A 17,866-nucleotide genomic window follows, 5' to 3' on the forward strand; every position below is an offset into this window, starting at 1 on the left:
TCTCTCCTTCCCTCTTTCTCCTCATGTCAAAAACAGATTTTACAAAGTATCTCCCAGTAAGCACAAAATCATTACTGCCGAATTACAATAATATTGAATTTTATATCATAAATTTATTTTTATGAATATATATTTGTCATATAAATATTAAAAGTTTTATATTATTAAATATATTATTAAATAATAGCAATTTGTAATACTACTTTACAATTATAAAAATAAATAATAGTAACAAACTATTATATGATACAAATTATGCACATGCATGTCAAATGCATATTAATCTTCTTCTATTAAAATATTAAAATAAAGCATTGAGCATTAAAAATAAAGTATTTCAACAAGCTATTAAGTATTAAAAATAAAGTACTTCAACAATAATGATAATTCTAAAGACTATGGCAATCAATTAAAAAAATATACAAAAAATTTAATATTTTACATTGTACTTCTCTATAAGTACAATGTAAAAAATGTTCTATAAGTAAAAATAAAAAATATATCATTCATTAAAAAAAGTATACCAGTCATTAAAAATAATATAAATACTTCCACAATGGAAATATTATAGCTAATATCGATATCTATAATGACAATCAGTCATGTAATGTAATTTACAAAAATTGCTTCGAGTAAATGATAACAGTGATTATATCATTTATTCAAATTAATAATATTTTCGAATCCATAGAGTCCGATAGCACTCAGCCTGTTGCAAAATAAGCTTTTTTTGAGCATGGAACTCTATGAATGAGAGCAGTTTATTAAAACGACAAATGTGCAATATTAAGTTGATACAATAAGAAAAAGATAACATTTTGTGAAACAAGAGGAATTATTACGGAAGCAACTCACTTACCAAGAAGTATGTTAAAAGCGGTAGCAGCATCATCTCTCGTATATGTGTCCTCCGGAATAAGCTCACTAAACTTGACATATTCTTTGTCATGCCATAAAACTTCTAATAAAGCCCATATTTCATGATGGGTCAAGGAAGGTGGTACATCCTCGTTAGTGCTGTTAAAAAAATATTATATTATATACTACACAATTCTTTAATAGATAAACTAGAAATGATACTCTTAAAATAACAATATGTTAAGTCTTGTAGAAAAAAACTATGTAACAATTCTTAAGTTACGATAAAGAAATAATTCTTTTTACTTTTCTCACACTTTTAATTAACAAAACTTTCATGTTTTTCTAAATATTTATTTATATCGTTTAGTACACACTTAACGTATTGTTATATCCAACTTTTTACTTCATGAAAGAAAAATTTAAACTTACGGGATAGAATGTTCTAATGTGTCTTTCATTTTTGAAGAACATCGCTGTCTTTTTAATAAAATTTCTATATCTTCAAAACTCTCTTCATCATTAATGTTACTTATATTTGTTGTTTTTTGTTTATCTTGTCTATGCTCAACAGCACTGAAATAATATCATTTGATAATTAAATATTGAAATAAAAAATTATAATAAATATTGAAATAAAATGTTAAAAAAAAATAAGGGTTATTCTAATAACCTATAATAACAAAACCTTAAGGGGATACCAAAGTGATGGTCAAATTTGATCGAAGTTAATATTGTTTTCCAAATCTATAAAAAAATACGAAAATTTGTTAAGGCTGTGCACTAATAATTTTACATTATCGACCTTGATTAAGTTTGACCATCATTCCAACATCCCCTTAAAATATCAAAAATATAAAATATCAAAATATTTAAAATATTTAAAAATGTGAAGAAAAATTGAAAAATTAAAAAACTTAGTCTTAATTAAATTTTTATTCCAATAAGTTTACGTAATATATATTATTAGTTCCAAATTTGTAGTAAAATAGACTATTACCTATTATCTTCCCCTAAAGTAATCGTGGTATGGTCTGGTACCGTTTCCATTAACGGTACCTCTGTAGTTTCATGAGCTATATTTGTCATCGCGAGTTCTCTTATGATACTGTCTATAGGTTCGACAGCAATTGCAGTATCTATCTTCGGAAATGTACTCAAATCTTCCGTAGGAAGGTTTAGTTCATTATTTGTCTCTTCTACACGCATTACTTCTTGTGCTAAAAATATAAATTTATTTAAAATTTAGTAATAAATCAATGTGAATATTTAACAAATATTTAAAAAGACCTACATTGCATGAATTCAGCAGGCGCGACATCCTCATATACATCGTTTGTAAACGGTCCAATAGTGTGATTAACAAAAAGATCATGTAATTTAGTGTTCCATCGGGAATGTCGAGTAGTTAAGCACAGAGGTAGTTCTAAAAGCCTTTTCGCTGATACCTTGCGCACTAACGGTTTATCAACTGATTGCTAAAGATAATCACAAAGATAAACTTACAATTAGTCAAAAACTTTAAAATTTCTTTCAGATTAAAATTTCTCTTTTTTTCAGACTACTTTCACAACTTTATAAGTTTATTATATATACATCTTTTTAAAAGTTTATATAATTTCAGAACCCACCTTGCAACAAATTTTTATATTTTGACGCCATTTCTGGCACTCTTTGTCACTTAAGGTGATTCTTTCATCGATAATTATACTTTTCTTTGGGTGCTTTTTAATCACAAAATAATTTGAATGTAATGGTTCCAATTCCATGTCCAATTCCTTTTGCTGTGGAAGAACTAATGTGTTTGTTTCTTCGATAGGTAATTCAAAAGCTGATGCTGCCACATCTTCTGCAGGAGGAGGTAGTACTGGCACATCCTCTACAGGAGGAGAAAGTACTGGCATATCTTCTACAGGAGGAAAAGGTGCAGTCTCAAAGGACAACTAAGAAAAATAAAAAATTATAATTAAAAATTAAGCAAAGAAAAAAATAATGTAATTTTTCAAAAAAAGAATGTTAATTCTCCAAACTTCTTAGGTATTATGATGATTCTCGTCTCTTTTCTAATTATGGTTAAAATATTAACAAAATGTCCTAATGATAATCATACTTCAAACATAAACACGTACACGTCTTTTCTTTGTAGGTGTTTCAACTTGTATCTCTCGTTGCTGTCGTTTTTGTGGAGTCATAGATAATTCTTTCTTCGACTTGTCGTTTATTTTCGATATATCTACAATCACTGGACTACGGATTTCCAAAGATTGCGATCTTTCTCGATGAATCTCTGTTCATTAAATAATTGATTTTAATACAATGACAATACATCTATATACATATCATATTTAAAATACCCTAGTCACACACTTACCCTCTGTGATTGTTACATCAGCCATCTTCTCAGAGATGTCTTTTTCATTACCGATATTTTGTAATAGTTCCATCAAACTTTCAATATTTCCATCACTAGAAAACCATTAATAGCATATCACTTTTTGTATTAAAGAAGTTATAAACTAATTTTGAGATAAAATAATTGACAAATAAAAATGACAAAATAAAAGATAATAAATACCAAAATAAAAAAAAAGTCAAGAATAATTTCATAAACTGTCGTTATTTTATAAAAACTTTCATTAAATTAGGATTAAAAAATTATCATATTATTTAAAAAAGTACAAAAATCAGGAACTAACAAGATAGTATTATATCCGAATAGTGCAAGGTTCTTGTCATTTAAGCAACCAAAATTCAACTCTGCAGCAGCTTGCATCTGTAAATGAGAAAGATTTCAATATTTGAAAACAAAGCTTACAACAAAAAAGAGTCAAAAGTTAAGAAAATCAAGGATTGGTATATCACAGACTCTAGAAGTAGAAAATAGAAGTTTAAAAATAGTTTGGTATATTGTCTTTGTTTTTTAAAAATATAATTTGTTAGTTATAAGCATATGTTTACAAGTTATACAAAAGCTTATGTTTACAAATCATACAAAATCTTCACTTACATTCCTTTGTAGTCCATTACTGAGATTATCATCAGAGAGAAGGTGCAAATCCACTCCCAATTGTGCATTGAGCAAATTTGGACCTGAGAGAGGCAATTCTATTGCAGAAGGTTCAAAATCGTCAATTGCAGTCACACCATCACGAAGCAGCGAAGGGAATCCTTCATCATCTTTCTCTCTACCAGATGGTCTTTGTTTTTTATCCTGTTTCTTCTTTAATAATGCATTAGATTCCAGTTTTTCTTGAATTTCAAAAATTTCCTCTGAAAAGTGATGAGATTACAAACTGATATAGATTAAGATATATTACCGTTAATAAACAGAATTAAACTTACTTTGATATAATGCAGTCTGATAAGATAAAATTTTTGTTACACCACACATTAAATGCGACGATAGGTACATGGTGAATCTCTCTGATCTGCTGTTGGACGACTGTATTATTCGCATAATCTCCTCACTGTTAATAGAGTATCAGTGATGAAAAAATATTTATTGCAAATATTCAGTATTAAAAGTACAAAAATAAAATAACATACCAAGTTTGTATAACATTTATCTTCTTTATGGCACTAGAATTATAATGTTTCTTAAATGATTTCTCATTAGTTAATGCAGCCAACCAACAAGGAGCTAATTTGTATCTTCGTTGACGAGAAAGTAGTTCAGTTGGATAGAACATCTGATGAATAACAAATCTCGTTAATAAAACAGATTTATAAATAGCAAATAAAACATCTCAGACAGCATATCTTTATATGCCGTTTTTAAGAAGTCTAATACTTCAATACTTTGGACAAACGTGCTGTCCATCTGAGATCATGTCGAAAGAGTAAGAAAAAAAAATAAAAAACAAAGGTTAAAATTATTATCTTAATTCAATGTTGAATATTAACCGATTATCTTGGCACTCTGTGTGAGCATTATTACGTGACACAATAAATGACAAACCTTTTTGGAGTAGCTGAATTAAAGAATTTCCTAGTTTTTATAATTATTGGATATATCTCATTTAGACGCACTTTTTCTTGATGGATATTATTCTTCACCTTCCCTTTTTCTCGAGTTAATTCACTTTTCATGTGGAATTCGATCGGAATACGACACACCTCAACCGTTCGTGTTTCTCGTTTCAAGATTTTTGAATCGATGGATTGCGCGCCGAAGAACATCGATGGGATTCGTGGATCCACTTGACGTTACAACGCTTCGAAACATTCTATGATTGGTCAATTCATAAAATTCTTTGTTCTGATTGGTCACTCAAATGCTTCAAGGCGGTCAAGTAGCTCGCGTGTGTGAACACATTTTTCCAATGTGTGGTAACACATTTCAATGTGTAATAACTTTGGCTCTCAGAAGGAAGATGGCAGCAAGCAATAGCGTCTGCTTTCTTTTTACTGCGCACACGTGTGAGGAGTATCCAAACACACACTACACATCGCGCTCTGTCTCGCTCTGTTTGACCAGAGAGGAACCTGAGAGCGGTCATCGCGTCGTTTTAGGGCTGCATTCAGAAACATCACCCGAGTGCTCTGGGGTATAATTCTATCCTTGTTGTTCGTTATATGTGAAACAGACAGAATGATACCCGAAAGCACTCGGGGGTGACGTTCCGACTTTCCGAACGCAGCGTAGGTGTTTTCATTCATCAGCGCCTCTATGTACACAAAATGTGCACATTGAACTATGTAGTCAAATATCTATGAATCCCGTAGGTAACGCGTATGACTTTTTGGGTCTCTTCTATGCTATCCACGTTTATTTGGTTCTATTTCATGCTATATCCGTAAATTTTACAGTTTAATGCATTCATATTTTAAATCTGTTTTATGCAAATGTGCATAATCGTGTTCTATAAATGTGCAATACCACATATACATGATATAAATTCAAATAATTGATTTGATAAAAATTCACTCACAGATCGCTGCTCCTGCTGCTGATACTGCTGCTGCTACTGCTACATTCCTTTTCCGGTTTTGATTCTAAAAATGTGATAAATATTATTCCCAAACTTAAACACAAAAGCAGATAAAGAAATCTATGATTACTTCAAAAAATAGTATTTTAATACCGAGTCGCTCGATCCATGGATGTCGTTTTTTGCTGACATCATCCTGCTATTCTCGAACCGCACATTAATAACGATCGCCCGATACTTTATTCGGCACTCCCGATATTACAGATAATATATCACACACGAGTAAAACGTAAACCGCGCGCGAGATAATTTTACTTGGCGCAACCGTTACACTTGAAAAAAATACGTGAAAAGACGGCTCGTCTGATTGGCGGCGAAAATCAACATGACACGAAAGTAGCGTGATATGTCACGTAACTTCATGGAAACGCAGGCCGAGAAAAACCGTTTGAATGAAAATTACGCGCCGAGATACAACGAACGGAGAAAAATTCGTTTCGAGAATTTCGTATGCTCGCACGACGACTAGTAGCACTTCACTTAACTGGCGTTCGCAATATTCTACATATTTCCTTCGAGAAACACTTTGCTCGAACACGCACGCGAACACTTTACTCGAACTAAACCAAAAGTAAACGCACGATGCTGCGCTTTACACATGAATACGATCTCACATGGCTCGCGTATCGTTTGCTAGCACGACGGCACTCTCAACACACCGTACCTGCACAACACTGAACAATTTAATTCTGAACACGCGAGACACGCAGAGACACGCACGGAGTCGACAGAGCGTCCGACCGGCGCTGGAGTGGCGTACGTGACTGGAGAGCGCGGAGCAACGAAGCAACATGGCGGCAGCGGCGCAGGCGCGGCGAGTCAACAAGTCGGTCGCCTAGCAACGCCGAGTGGCGCCGACTAGCGCCGAGTACCGTCGAGTCTGCCTGCCAGCAGTCACGTACGCTACTCCAGCGCCGGTCGGACGCTCCGTCGACTCCGTGCGTGTCTCGCATTCAGAATTCATTGTGCGCAGGTACGAGGCTTACTACGACATGTACGACTTACGTTTTTCTCTGCCTTACCCTACGACTACGACTACGACACCTACGTCTCGTTTTCTGCCTTCGGCCTAAAGTGTTTGCGTATGTGTTCGAAAGTGTTTGCTCGAAGAGGATACGTTCGGTAGAATGTTCGCGAGTGCCAATTAAGTGAAGTGCTATTATATAGTCGTTGTGCGAGCATACGAAATTCTCGAAACGAATTTGTCTCCGTTGTGTAATCTCGGTGTGTAATTTTAATCCAAACGGTTTTCTCACCGCTTTCCTCGGCCTGCGTTTCCGCGAAGGTACGTGACGTCACATCACTTTCGTGCCATGTTGATTTTCGCCGCCAATCAGACGAGCCGTCCTTTCACGTATTTTTTCAAATGTAACGGTCGTGCCAAGTGAAATTCTCGCGCGCGGTTTACGCTTTACTCGTGTGATATATTATCCGTAATATCGGGAGTGCCGAATAAAGTATCGGGCGATCGTTATTAATGTGTGGTTCGAGAATAGCAGGATAATGTCAGCAGAAAGCGGCATCCATGGAGCGACTCGGTAAATATACTATTTTTTCAAGTGATACATTTCTTTACTTGCTTTTGTGTTTGAGTTTAGGAATAATATTTATCACATTTTCAGAATCAAAACTGGAAAAGGAATGTAGCAGTAGCAGCAGCAGCATCAGCAGCAGGAGCAGCAACAGCAATCGGTGAGTGAATTTTTATCAAATCAATTATTTGAATTTATATCATGTTTATGTGGTATTGCACATTTATAGAACACGATTATGCACATTTTCATAAAACAGATTTAAAATATGAATGCATATAATTGTAAAATTTACGGGTATAGTATAAAACAGAACCACATAAACATGGACGTAGCATAGAAGAGACCCAAAAAGTCGTGCACATTACCTATGGGATTCATAGATATTTGTATAAATTATTATATTTAGAAAATGTATAAATAACACAAATATACTTTTTATATTTATATCTAGTTGTTTATATATAATATATACATAATATATAAAATATATATTGTATGTACACATTATAAAAAAATGAATTATAATATTAATTAAAATATAAGTTTTGACTCTCGTGTACTTAAAAGTTTATCTACACATGCTGCACGTTTCTTTAATAGTTCACTACGTTCTTGCATATTTTCAGCAGTACAAATATTTTTTACAAGAAAATGATTTATAAATAATCTCAGACTTTCTCTAAAAGTTTGCAATTTTGGAGATAAAGATATTCTTCCAAATACTTCCAGACAGGTCTCCTCATTCTCGTGTAATAATATCCCCAGCATGATTTGTCGTACAAGTCTCATGGTTAATTTGTCTAATTCCATGAATTGAATCACCTATAATTAAATAACAATTAAAATTAAATGTAATAATGAAATGATAAAAAGCATAAATGTTTTACAGGAGAAAATAAAATAGATAAGATAATGTAGGCACATACCTTTAAAACAGAAAGAGGAAGACCTTTGCCTAAGAATAGAAAAGTCAAAAATTTTGCCAGATTTGTTAACTGTTTCGTATTTAAATCATCCAATGTCTTCAACTTATCCCACAATGTATATTGTATAGTTAACTATAACATATAATTACTGTTAGTCATATAGAACACATAAACAAATCATAATATAGCATACCATAAAATCTTTACACAAATTCTTTATTTATAAACTCAAAATTTTGCATTTTTACCAGAAATAGCGACAACGCAATTCTAATAATGATACTTTGTTGAATGTATAAATAATACGGTAAAATACTACAGAGAAGAATAATACAGTTGCAATACACATAAAGTGATAGGCACAATGCATAAAGCAATGTATTTTTATAGATTTCTCTATTTATTAAGTATCAAACTATCAATAGAGACGTATTGATTTTTTTATTTAGCTAATTCAAAGCACAGCTGACTACTTAAAAAGTGCTTCTTCACAGAGACGTAACAATATGAATAAAATTATATTTACAAACCTGATATTTTCTATCAAAATCACATAACTTTTGCGCCAATACAGCATAATAAGGATTAAACTTCTTTTCTTGAATGCAACAATTGAAAATAACATAAATTACTTCCCTCTGTTGCTGATTTTTCAAACCAAGATGATGGAGTTTTTCAAATGCGTCTAAATAATCTTCAGCTGTCATAAGTACACAAAAGATATCTCTTCTGACATCAGTATTCATTCTCTGTTTTCGAGCTAATTCCAATATATCTTCACTGTACGTTTTTTTCTTGTCTTCCGAATTTTTTTCTAATTTACCAATATCTTTAAGACCAGACCAGGCTGACCCTACTATCCACCATTTTCCTCTTTCGTCAGCTGAAAAAAGATAAACAAAAATAAAACTTTATTATTTAAGAATAACATATCAACAATTTTCAATTGCATAATATTTAATACTTCTCATACCTTCTAATAAGTCTTCTAAAGATACATTAAACTGTGTAACATTACTGCCTTTATGAATAAAGCTCTTTAGAATTTTCTTCAAATGTTCTATCTGAGAAGGATCATATTGAGGTATTTTGCTCATGTTATTATTTTTTATTGCCAGTAATACATCTAACATAAATTTGACTCTTGAACTACAAAAATTATATCGATAAATATATATATATATACTTATTATATATATATATATATATATATATATATATAATAAGTATATATAATAAAAAACAAATATAAAAAAATACATAGAAAAATATAGATGTAATAATCAGAAAAAGCAATTTAGGATAAAATCTGTATTGCTATTATGCTATATATGTATTTAAAAATATGATGCGGAGTCTACAATGGCAGCAGGAGTAATGGAGTAAGGAGTAAGAGTAACAATTGAACCAAAAATTAAAAACCGGGAGTAAACGAAATGGGCAAATCTCATTTCATATTTCTTACTTCTTACTCCTACTCCATTACTCCTGCTGCCATTGTAGACCCCGCATGAGACTTACTTTTCTAGAGTAGCATTATTTGCCTTTTGCTGCAAATTTAATATAAGTTCTCTTAAAGCGATTGGGTCGTCTTTCCTTAATTGAAAACCCACTGTCCTTAAGATCAATAAAATTAATTCAATTTCCTTTTCTGTAAATTTTGCTGCTAGTTTTTCTAATATTTGATACAAGAGACGATGACCGTATACCTAGAAAAAATAGAAATATGTTCTTCAAAAATAAAAAAAAGCAACGTGATATTAATTTTACCTTGAAATTATAGAGATGTGAAATCATAAGAATTATATTATCCAATTCCTTATTTTCAACATTATGAAATTCTTCCAACATATGGTGAAGCCTTTTTACAATAGCCAGCAAGAAATGCGCGCCAACTTCTGTACCAACATTTGCGTGTAGTATAGCGATTAACATCATATGTTCACAAATAAGTCGATCTGGAGTTAATATTGGTGCAATAATGCTTTCCATCATTAGTTTGGACAATATTACATTCATATTATTACGACTATTTGACATATACATTTCTTCTACCTATAAAAAGTACTCAAATTACAAATTTGTGTTAATCACAAATAATATTCATTATATATGTAATCATTCTTTCTATATAATACTCTTTCTAAGATATTTAATTTATAAATATTTACATTCATTACTCATTATTATTTATATTTGACTAAGTTATTCTAAAACTAATTACCTGGTTTGCAATGGTGTGCATATTTTGCTCAGCTAATCTATTTAAAATACCTTTTATCTGTTTTTCTAATCTCCGAACTTTCTCATCATCAGAAGAAATATTACTACTTGTAATGCGTGCTGCAGGTGGTACATATTTTTTTGATACAATGTTGCCTTGTTTATCTCTCTGCCTACCATAAATGTCTTCCCATAGGTCTTCATTATTATCTGATTGCTCTGATACGTTACTGTAACTTGACTTTTTGTTTACTGTTTCATCTTTCTCATGTGGTTCATATTTTTTAGATTTTATGTTTATCATATTTGTCCCTTCTGAAAAAATGTCTTCGTTATCTTCGATTAAATTTTCAACAGATAACAGACTTTTATTTTCTGAATCTTGTTCAGAATCTTCATTATCATCTTGTTCAGAATCATCATTATCATCTTGTTCAAAATCTTCATTATCATCTTGTTCAAAATCTTCATTATCATCTTGTTCAGAATCTTCATTATCGTCTTGTTCAAAATCTTTATTATCACCTTGTTCAGAAAGTTCATTATCATTTATGTGATCTTCTGCATCATGTTTTTCATCTCCATTCTCCATATCATCCTTACCAATAGCCATATTTAAATCCTCTTCAAAGTCTCTACTAAATCCAGTTTCTAACAATTGCTTTTCAGTTTCAACTATGTGACTTCTATTCTCTGAATCACAAAAATCCAAAAGATCTAATTAAATGTCAAGGATAATATAAACAATTCAATAAAACAATTGTTTCTATATAAAAATCTAAAAATTAAAATATAAAAACACAATCTAATTATTTATAAAAATAACTCTTATGTAAAAATTAAATCGAATATTTTGATACATATATAAAAATTATTTCTTGAAGACATTTACATACATATATATCGTAATACAATGACAAACATAATGTCCATTTTAAATTTTATTTTAAACATTATTCTTATATATTTATATAAATACAAAGAAAACAATGTAGATTGTATATATCCATATGTACATGCGCATGCATATTAAAAAAAAAATTAAGATATTTGATCTTTTTCTTTCTTTCATTCTAATTTTCTTTGATTACCCTTCTCTCACTTAAACCTTGATCTTTCATCTCTAACTCCATATAAGATAAAAGAAAAATTTTAATACTTTTATAAAAAAAATGTCTAGCCATAAGCAAATTATAAAGGATACAATCTAATCCATCTGATATAAAAGACCTTGGAACAGATTTGCTTTTTCGTTTGTTTAATTTCAACTGCTTTTCTAACTGTTTAATCATCTTGTCTTCTTCCAGATTGGCTCGTTTTAATTGTACCATCCTTTGCTTCTTTACATTCTTCTGCATTTTTTCTTCCTTCGTATCTTTGGGCCTTTGTCGTTTTTTCTGTATTTTTATTGGTGACACTTGCTTGATATCACTGTTCTCTTTCATCGATCTATCATCGTCATTTCTCGATATTGTCTCCGATTGATTTTTCAATTTTTTCTTTTCATAATACGCTGCTTTATTTATTTTTTTTTGTTGCCTCTTCTCTTTACGCAACTGTTTGCGTGTTTTCTGTATTAATTTAGACCCTTTGATCTTGCTCTTAGTATCTAGTATTCCTTTACGTCGAATACGTCCCATTTCGCGGAGAAGCGTTTTTAATTAACACTTAAAATATCACGATAAATATTACAGTACATATAATATATTAATAAAAACAAGTATGATGAGATTACGGTGGTTTAATATAATCATAACCTCAAATTTTATTGTACATACACATGCGTCAGTGTCGAAAGCACAGAAAAGTGCAGAAAGGCATCGAAAGGTGTAATCCAGATACATTATACATAATATAAACAATATATAATTTAAAAAATAAGAATTATAAAGTTCAAAAAAATGTATCACGTTTTAGAGCATTAAAGGCCTGTATTTTACCTTTAGTTTTATCATTCTATCAAACAAAAGTTCTGAAATAAAAATTCCATTTTTTACAATATTGTCCGAACCATTTTTTTTTAATTGAAAATTGTTATTTTTGTGAGAAAAATTAAATTATATAAATGTAGTTAAATATATTGTTAAACATCGACGCATACGAAATACAGATTCTTACAAATCTTCATATTTTTTAACTTACGTACGTGAAATTTTTCATAAAAACTTTCCAATTCAAACGTTTGAAAAATTATAGCTAGATTAAGGATTGTTTTAACTTTGGTAAACTCATCTATTAAATAAACATGTGACTATCTTTCTTTCTAAATAAATAAATACAGATAATATTATTAGATATCTATTGAGTAAAGTTTTTCAATAAATTAGAATAAATTAGAACAATTATTCTTTAAAAAAATAAAGTTACCGATTACTTTGATTAAAAAAATAATTTGTTTAATTAGGAAATTTTTATTACTATAATATTATGATGTTATAGTAAAGCAGGATATGTTTACATCAATCTTTCTCATGGCTAGCCAGTGTTGTCACGTTTTTGGTATTTTGTATAAAAAGAAACATAAATTTTAAAATTCTTAGACGAGTGAGTCCCAGATGCGCACAGATCGAAACGGACACCACCAATCAAATTCTATAAATTTATTCTAACTCTAACTAACTCAGCAATCTGATTGGTGCAGTTTCGATCTGTGCGCGTCTGGGACGCTCTCTCTTAAACATCCGTAAAATCTAGTCCTAGGATAGAACCCTTATAAAAATGTAATACTAGACAATATTAACCAATAATTAATACTTATTTTAAATATTAAAAACACTGTTTTTAAGTTTTAAGTAGTTTTAATGTTTAGTAGTATTACATTTTTATAATTACATTTTTATAAGAAAACTATCTAAAACTCTAGATATTTTTAATGTAAAAATCAAGATAAATTAACAGTATACGTGTATAAAAATCTATTTATCCAATTTATTAAAAACAAGAAGATAAAAGAAAAAAGATCAGATATTATCTCACTTTTTTTGGAAAAGGATTTGTCAATTTCATCCGTTTCAATCAGTTGAAACAATATGAGCGTAATATAACACGTTTGCACACAATAAGTGTAACAATTACACTGTTAAATGTGAAATTATAACATTGATGTTACTAATTTAAAAAAAAATCATTTTTTAACCTTAGAACACCCAGCAAACACAGACCATTGCAGCAACATTGCGACAATTTTGTAATATTGCTGTAATATTGCTACAATGTTATAACATTGCCGCAATGTTGCTGCTATGCTCTGTGTTTACTGAGCAGTACACCGGGGTAATTTTATACCCCAGCGCGAATTTGAATTTACCGCCTAAGGCTAGGATGCACACTAGCGCGATTTACATTGCACGCGACATCCAATAAGAACTCTGCTTTTTCGAAAAAACAGCGATGTCATTGAACACCACGCGTCGCCGCGCGTTGTAAATCGCGCTAGTGCAGTCAACCTAAGTTAGCAGACGAAGGGATCGATTCGGAACACCGCAGAACACCGACCATTGCCATCGACCATAATTTAATAATGTAAGATGTTAGGAGCGGCAAAAGACGTTGGCTGTACTTGGCGTCAGAGCGCCATTGCCATTGCCATTCGAGCCTTCCGAGCATAAAGACGTAAAGTGGGACTGTGGGGTACGTTTGCCGCCCAGTCTGCCATTCGTATTTACATTTCGTTTAGATACCGCTATAAATATTGTTTTTTTGCGGCTCTTCCCGTGCTGGTTGTCTGCATCTTAAAGTGGTAAATGTGTTTACATATATTAACTTTGTACTGTGGCATTTTTTGCATCGAAAATCGCAAAAATGATTGTTTTTCAAGGCATTGCAAACTAAAGAAAATGGCACATAATCTACGAAGTGCCGATGAAGTCGGCAAGACAATCACACAAGCCGAGCATTGGGAAGACATTGATGATGCATGTACCGAGGAAGAAGATGCAATAGAGGAAAAAAGCAGTACAGAATCAGAGGAGACCGAAAGCTCTGATGAATTGCAAGTGAGTAAATTTAAATATAACTCATAATACACGCATTTATTTTAAAATTTATAAAATATAATTAAAAATTTATTTACGTAAAATATATTTTTTTAATTAAATTAATTTTTTTGTACAGAATGGGTCTAATAATAAAACATATACTGATACAAAACCTTCTACGAGTAAAAGAGCGAGAGTAGATAAAGGAAGTATTCTAGGCAAGAATGGTTATCGTTGGTGCTTAACGCCTCCACAAAAAAACATGAATAAGAATAATCCAATTTCTATTCCTTATTTACCAGGCCCGATTAAAGAGGCTAGAGATGTGAAGACGCCTTATGAGAGTTGGTCTTTATTATTTAGCGATAATATTTTAAATATAATAATTATTCATACAAACGCACAAATAAAAAGTCACTGCAATGATAACGAAATAAATCGCAATGTAAACGCTATATACAAAGATTTGGATATTATCGAACTTAAAGCTTTCATTGGTTTACTGTACATTTCGGGATTGCAAAAAAATAATAACACAAGTTTAGAGGACTTGTGGAGTGCTGAATACGGAATAGATTTATATCGAGCAACAATGCCACTGGCTAGATTTAAGTTTATTTGTAGATGTCTCAGGTTTGATGACATATCTACGAGGACACAGCGGCAGAAGCAAGATAAATTTGCTCTTATTCGTGAATTATGGACCAAATTTATCTCTCGCTGTACACAATTCTACATTCCAACTCCATATTGCACAATTGACGAACAGCTCTTATCTTTTCAAGGGCGATGTCCTTTTAAAGTGCACAATAAAAACATTCCCAATAAATATGGCATAAAGATAATTATGATGAATGATTCCAGAACATTTTATATGTATACTGCTGAACCATATGTAGGTAAAGTTAACAAAGACAACACAGAGTCTCTTCCTTCATATTATATTAGAACATTATCGCAGCCTATACATGGAACTTTAAGAAACATTACCTGCGATAATTGGTTTTCTTCCGTTGAAATCTTTGATAAAATGCTTCAAGAACATTCTATCACGATGGTTGGTACACTAAAAAAAAATAATCCGGAAATTCCTCTTGCATTTAAAAAAAGTGGAGCTGCACAATCTTCAAAATATGCATTTGATGCAACAAAAACACTTGTGTCTTACACGCCTAAAGAAAATAAAATAGTATTGTTGCTGTCGACATTCCATAACACCCCGACTACCGATAATACAACTGGAAAATCAGACATAATTACTTTTTATAATTTAACTAAAGGAGCCACTGATACCTTTAAACAAATGTGCCATGAATATACCACAGTAAGGAGAACCCGGAGATGGCCTATGAGAGTTTTCTTTAGCATGTTGGATCAATGCATTATTAATGCCATGGTCTTATATAATTTTAATACAACACATGAAAGTATGCGAAAACGAGATTTTATCAAATCTTGTATACGCGATCTTACACGACCGCACTTGGAAAGAAGGCGGCTCATTCCCACGCTCCGAAGGAGCGTATACATTTCGATTCAAGGAATCCTGGGCTTGACAGACGATCCACGACCTGAAATACCATCTGGAAAGCTAGCCCGCTGTCGATTCTGCCCCAGATCGTTGGATCGGAAGACTCGCATTATTTGCGCGACCTGCAACGTTCCTGTATGTGAAAACCATAGAATTATACAGTGTAGTGGATGCCGCTTGGAGTCGTAAAATTATAATGTTAATATTGTTAGTTGATATTTACTGCATGTTAGAAAGAAAACAATTTGTCTTTTTTATACGTATCTACATTTACCTGACGATCATTTATCAACGTGTTTGTAGCTTAATTATTAATGATATACACAAAATGTGGAATTCCTATTACATTATCATATGAATCAGTATTGTTTTTGTCTCAAGCGTTGATATTTTAAAATTTGTTTTCTTATTGCAGTTCCTTTTTTTCCTGCGAAATAGCTATAAAGTAAATAACAGATATCAATTTGTAATTTTTTAAATTTATATAAATAAAAATTAATATTTTAAAATTGAAATTTTTAACATACTTGTTGCGCAAGACAAAATCGTTGCATTTTTGTATGTTAATGATCAAAGTATTAAAACAATAAATTTATAAATTGGGCCAATAGGAGTACAGCGTGGTAATTAGTACGCGTATTCTTGTATTATTCTTTACTTTATTTCTCAAATTCCAAACGTTTCGGCCATTAGTTTTTAGCCATCCTTAATGGTTATACGTTAATAATAAAATTTACATAATGTTGATTTTGTATTTGCTGATGACCAACATGCAAAGTCCAATGGGAAAAAAATTGTTTAGCTTACAATTTGACGGCTGTGCAGACATTTCCAGGAGAAATTTTATCTGTTGAGATGGAATTAATTTAATGGTATATTTTTCTAATTACTAAAAATTCATCCTGTATCAACTGACTCGCCATTCTCAACAGCAAAGAACAATTCAAATAATTATAACAACCTTCCTAATCACTGTGTTCAATGTCATCGTTCCTATCGCAAATTAGTGACTGTCCAGACCAAAACCAAGATAAAGATTCATTAGAATATGTCAATTCATTAAAAATATGTGTATATTCGAAATTTAAAAAATACCCGGAGTTAATTACATTGCAAAATTCTCTTCCGGCGCCAAACAAAAACCTTTGCAAACGAAACGTGTCACTGTTTGTAGCGTCCATAAATTGTGTGTTCCTCAAGCTATCGCTGTTGTCTCTATTGTAGTCGTGTTTACATGTGAAATAAGTATGGAGTAAGTTAGTTTTGCAAACCCCTTGTATTGACTAACGCAATGCAACCGTGATCTAAGTATTCCGTGTCTGTCTGGTAGTTAAGTTTATTCTTTTGTCTTTTAATATATATCATCTCGGATAGCAGTCTTTTATTAAGGTTTCTTTCAACATCCAAAATCTCAACATCACTCCACTCAAAATCGTGATTGTGGCGTATCCTATGTTCGGTAATAACAGACTATGTCAGTATTTCTTTTTATGTGATTTTTATGTTTATTGATTCGGGATTTTAACTGTCTTCCCAAAGTATTAAAGTTATAGAGATTATGTCATATTAATCAGATGACATTTATGCATTTATAGACTTTATAATATTTAGTTGTATTTAATTTCTATTATTATAGATGATTTAATTTATCGAATTGAACAAGTCAGCCATGAAATGTGTACAATAAATCATGTACAATAAATCAATGCTAAAGTTATTACATGAGAATTAAAAAACATGTTTGGAAGTATAAATTTTGAAGAGTATTTTTATTTCCAAGTTGCAAGTTTTAGGAAAAACTTTAGAGTGTTTACAAATTATATTA

General features: G+C 31.2%; 3 protein-coding genes across 4 annotated transcripts; 1 reads left to right on the forward strand and 2 right to left on the reverse strand.

The window, feature by feature from the left end:
* Nucleotides 1-475: 475 nt before the first annotated feature.
* LOC105831617 lies at nt 476-5,569 on the reverse strand. The gene is made up of 13 exons (XM_036282804.1): nt 4,817-5,569; nt 4,405-4,547; nt 4,201-4,325; nt 3,866-4,128; nt 3,555-3,631; nt 3,230-3,324; nt 2,988-3,145; nt 2,490-2,801; nt 2,153-2,336; nt 1,859-2,078; nt 1,291-1,434; nt 860-1,017; nt 476-744 (listed from the first exon to the last, which is right to left on the reverse strand). The coding sequence occupies exons 2-13, from the start codon at nt 4,545-4,547 to the stop codon at nt 668-670; spliced, it is 1,956 nt and encodes a 651-aa protein (XP_036138697.1). The 5' UTR covers nt 4,817-5,569; the 3' UTR covers nt 476-667.
* Nucleotides 5,570-7,813: 2,244 nt separating this feature from the next.
* LOC105829121 (nucleolar MIF4G domain-containing protein 1 homolog) lies at nt 7,814-12,546 on the reverse strand. Of its 2 annotated transcripts, XM_036282587.1 has the most exons (9): nt 11,738-12,546; nt 11,137-11,250; nt 10,535-11,058; nt 10,081-10,365; nt 9,832-10,019; nt 9,284-9,459; nt 8,841-9,193; nt 8,311-8,442; nt 7,814-8,206 (listed from the first exon to the last, which is right to left on the reverse strand). In XM_036282587.1, the coding sequence occupies exons 1-9, from the start codon at nt 12,171-12,173 to the stop codon at nt 7,916-7,918; spliced, it is 2,499 nt and encodes an 832-aa protein (XP_036138480.1). In that variant the 5' UTR covers nt 12,174-12,546; the 3' UTR covers nt 7,814-7,915. The 2 variants fall into 2 exon arrangements, with proteins under 2 accessions (XP_036138480.1, XP_012523234.1); XM_012667780.3 differs by having other exon boundaries at nt 10,535-11,250; nt 11,738-12,545.
* A 1,254-nt stretch (nt 12,547-13,800) lies between these two features.
* On the forward strand, nt 13,801-17,759 carry LOC105829094. The gene is made up of 3 exons (XM_012667749.3): nt 13,801-14,272; nt 14,351-14,528; nt 14,647-17,759. Exons 2-3 carry the CDS (start codon nt 14,370-14,372, stop codon nt 16,228-16,230), a joined length of 1,743 nt encoding a protein of 580 aa, XP_012523203.1. The 5' UTR covers nt 13,801-14,272; nt 14,351-14,369; the 3' UTR covers nt 16,231-17,759.
* The last annotated feature ends 107 nt before the right edge of the window (nt 17,760-17,866 follow it).

Source organism: Monomorium pharaonis, chromosome 2 (assembly GCF_013373865.1).
Source record: "Monomorium pharaonis isolate MP-MQ-018 chromosome 2, ASM1337386v2, whole genome shotgun sequence".
In the NCBI taxonomy this organism is placed as follows: Eukaryota; Metazoa; Arthropoda; class Insecta; order Hymenoptera; family Formicidae; genus Monomorium; species Monomorium pharaonis.

What these genes read in the sequence shown, in the direction of transcription:
- LOC105831617 (XM_036282804.1), bottom strand. Translation starts at nt 4,547, where the DNA reads ATGTTCTATCCAACTGAACTACTTTCTCGTCAACGAAGATACAAATTA. An exon ending in TTCGGATATAATACTATCTT is followed by an intron (nt 3,325 to 3,554) that starts GTTAGTTCCTGA and finishes ATGGTTTTCTAG; the next exon opens with TGATGGAAATATTGAAAGTT. An exon ending in GCCTGCTGAATTCATGCAAT is followed by an intron (nt 2,079 to 2,152) that starts GTAGGTCTTTTT and finishes TTATATTTTTAG; the next exon opens with CACAAGAAGTAATGCGTGTA.
- LOC105829094 (XM_012667749.3), top strand. Translation starts at nt 14,370, where the DNA reads ATGGCACATAATCTACGAAGTGCCGATGAAGTCGGCAAGACAATCACA. An exon ending in AAAGCTCTGATGAATTGCAA is followed by an intron (nt 14,529 to 14,646) that starts GTGAGTAAATTT and finishes TTTTTTGTACAG; the next exon opens with AATGGGTCTAATAATAAAAC.
- LOC105829121 (XM_012667780.3), bottom strand. Translation starts at nt 12,173, where the DNA reads ATGGGACGTATTCGACGTAAAGGAATACTAGATACTAAGAGCAAGATC. An exon ending in TGCACACCATTGCAAACCAG is followed by an intron (nt 10,366 to 10,534) that starts GTAATTAGTTTT and finishes TACTTTTTATAG; the next exon opens with GTAGAAGAAATGTATATGTC. An exon ending in ATTTTGATAGAAAATATCAG is followed by an intron (nt 8,443 to 8,840) that starts GTTTGTAAATAT and finishes TATATGTTATAG; the next exon opens with TTAACTATACAATATACATT.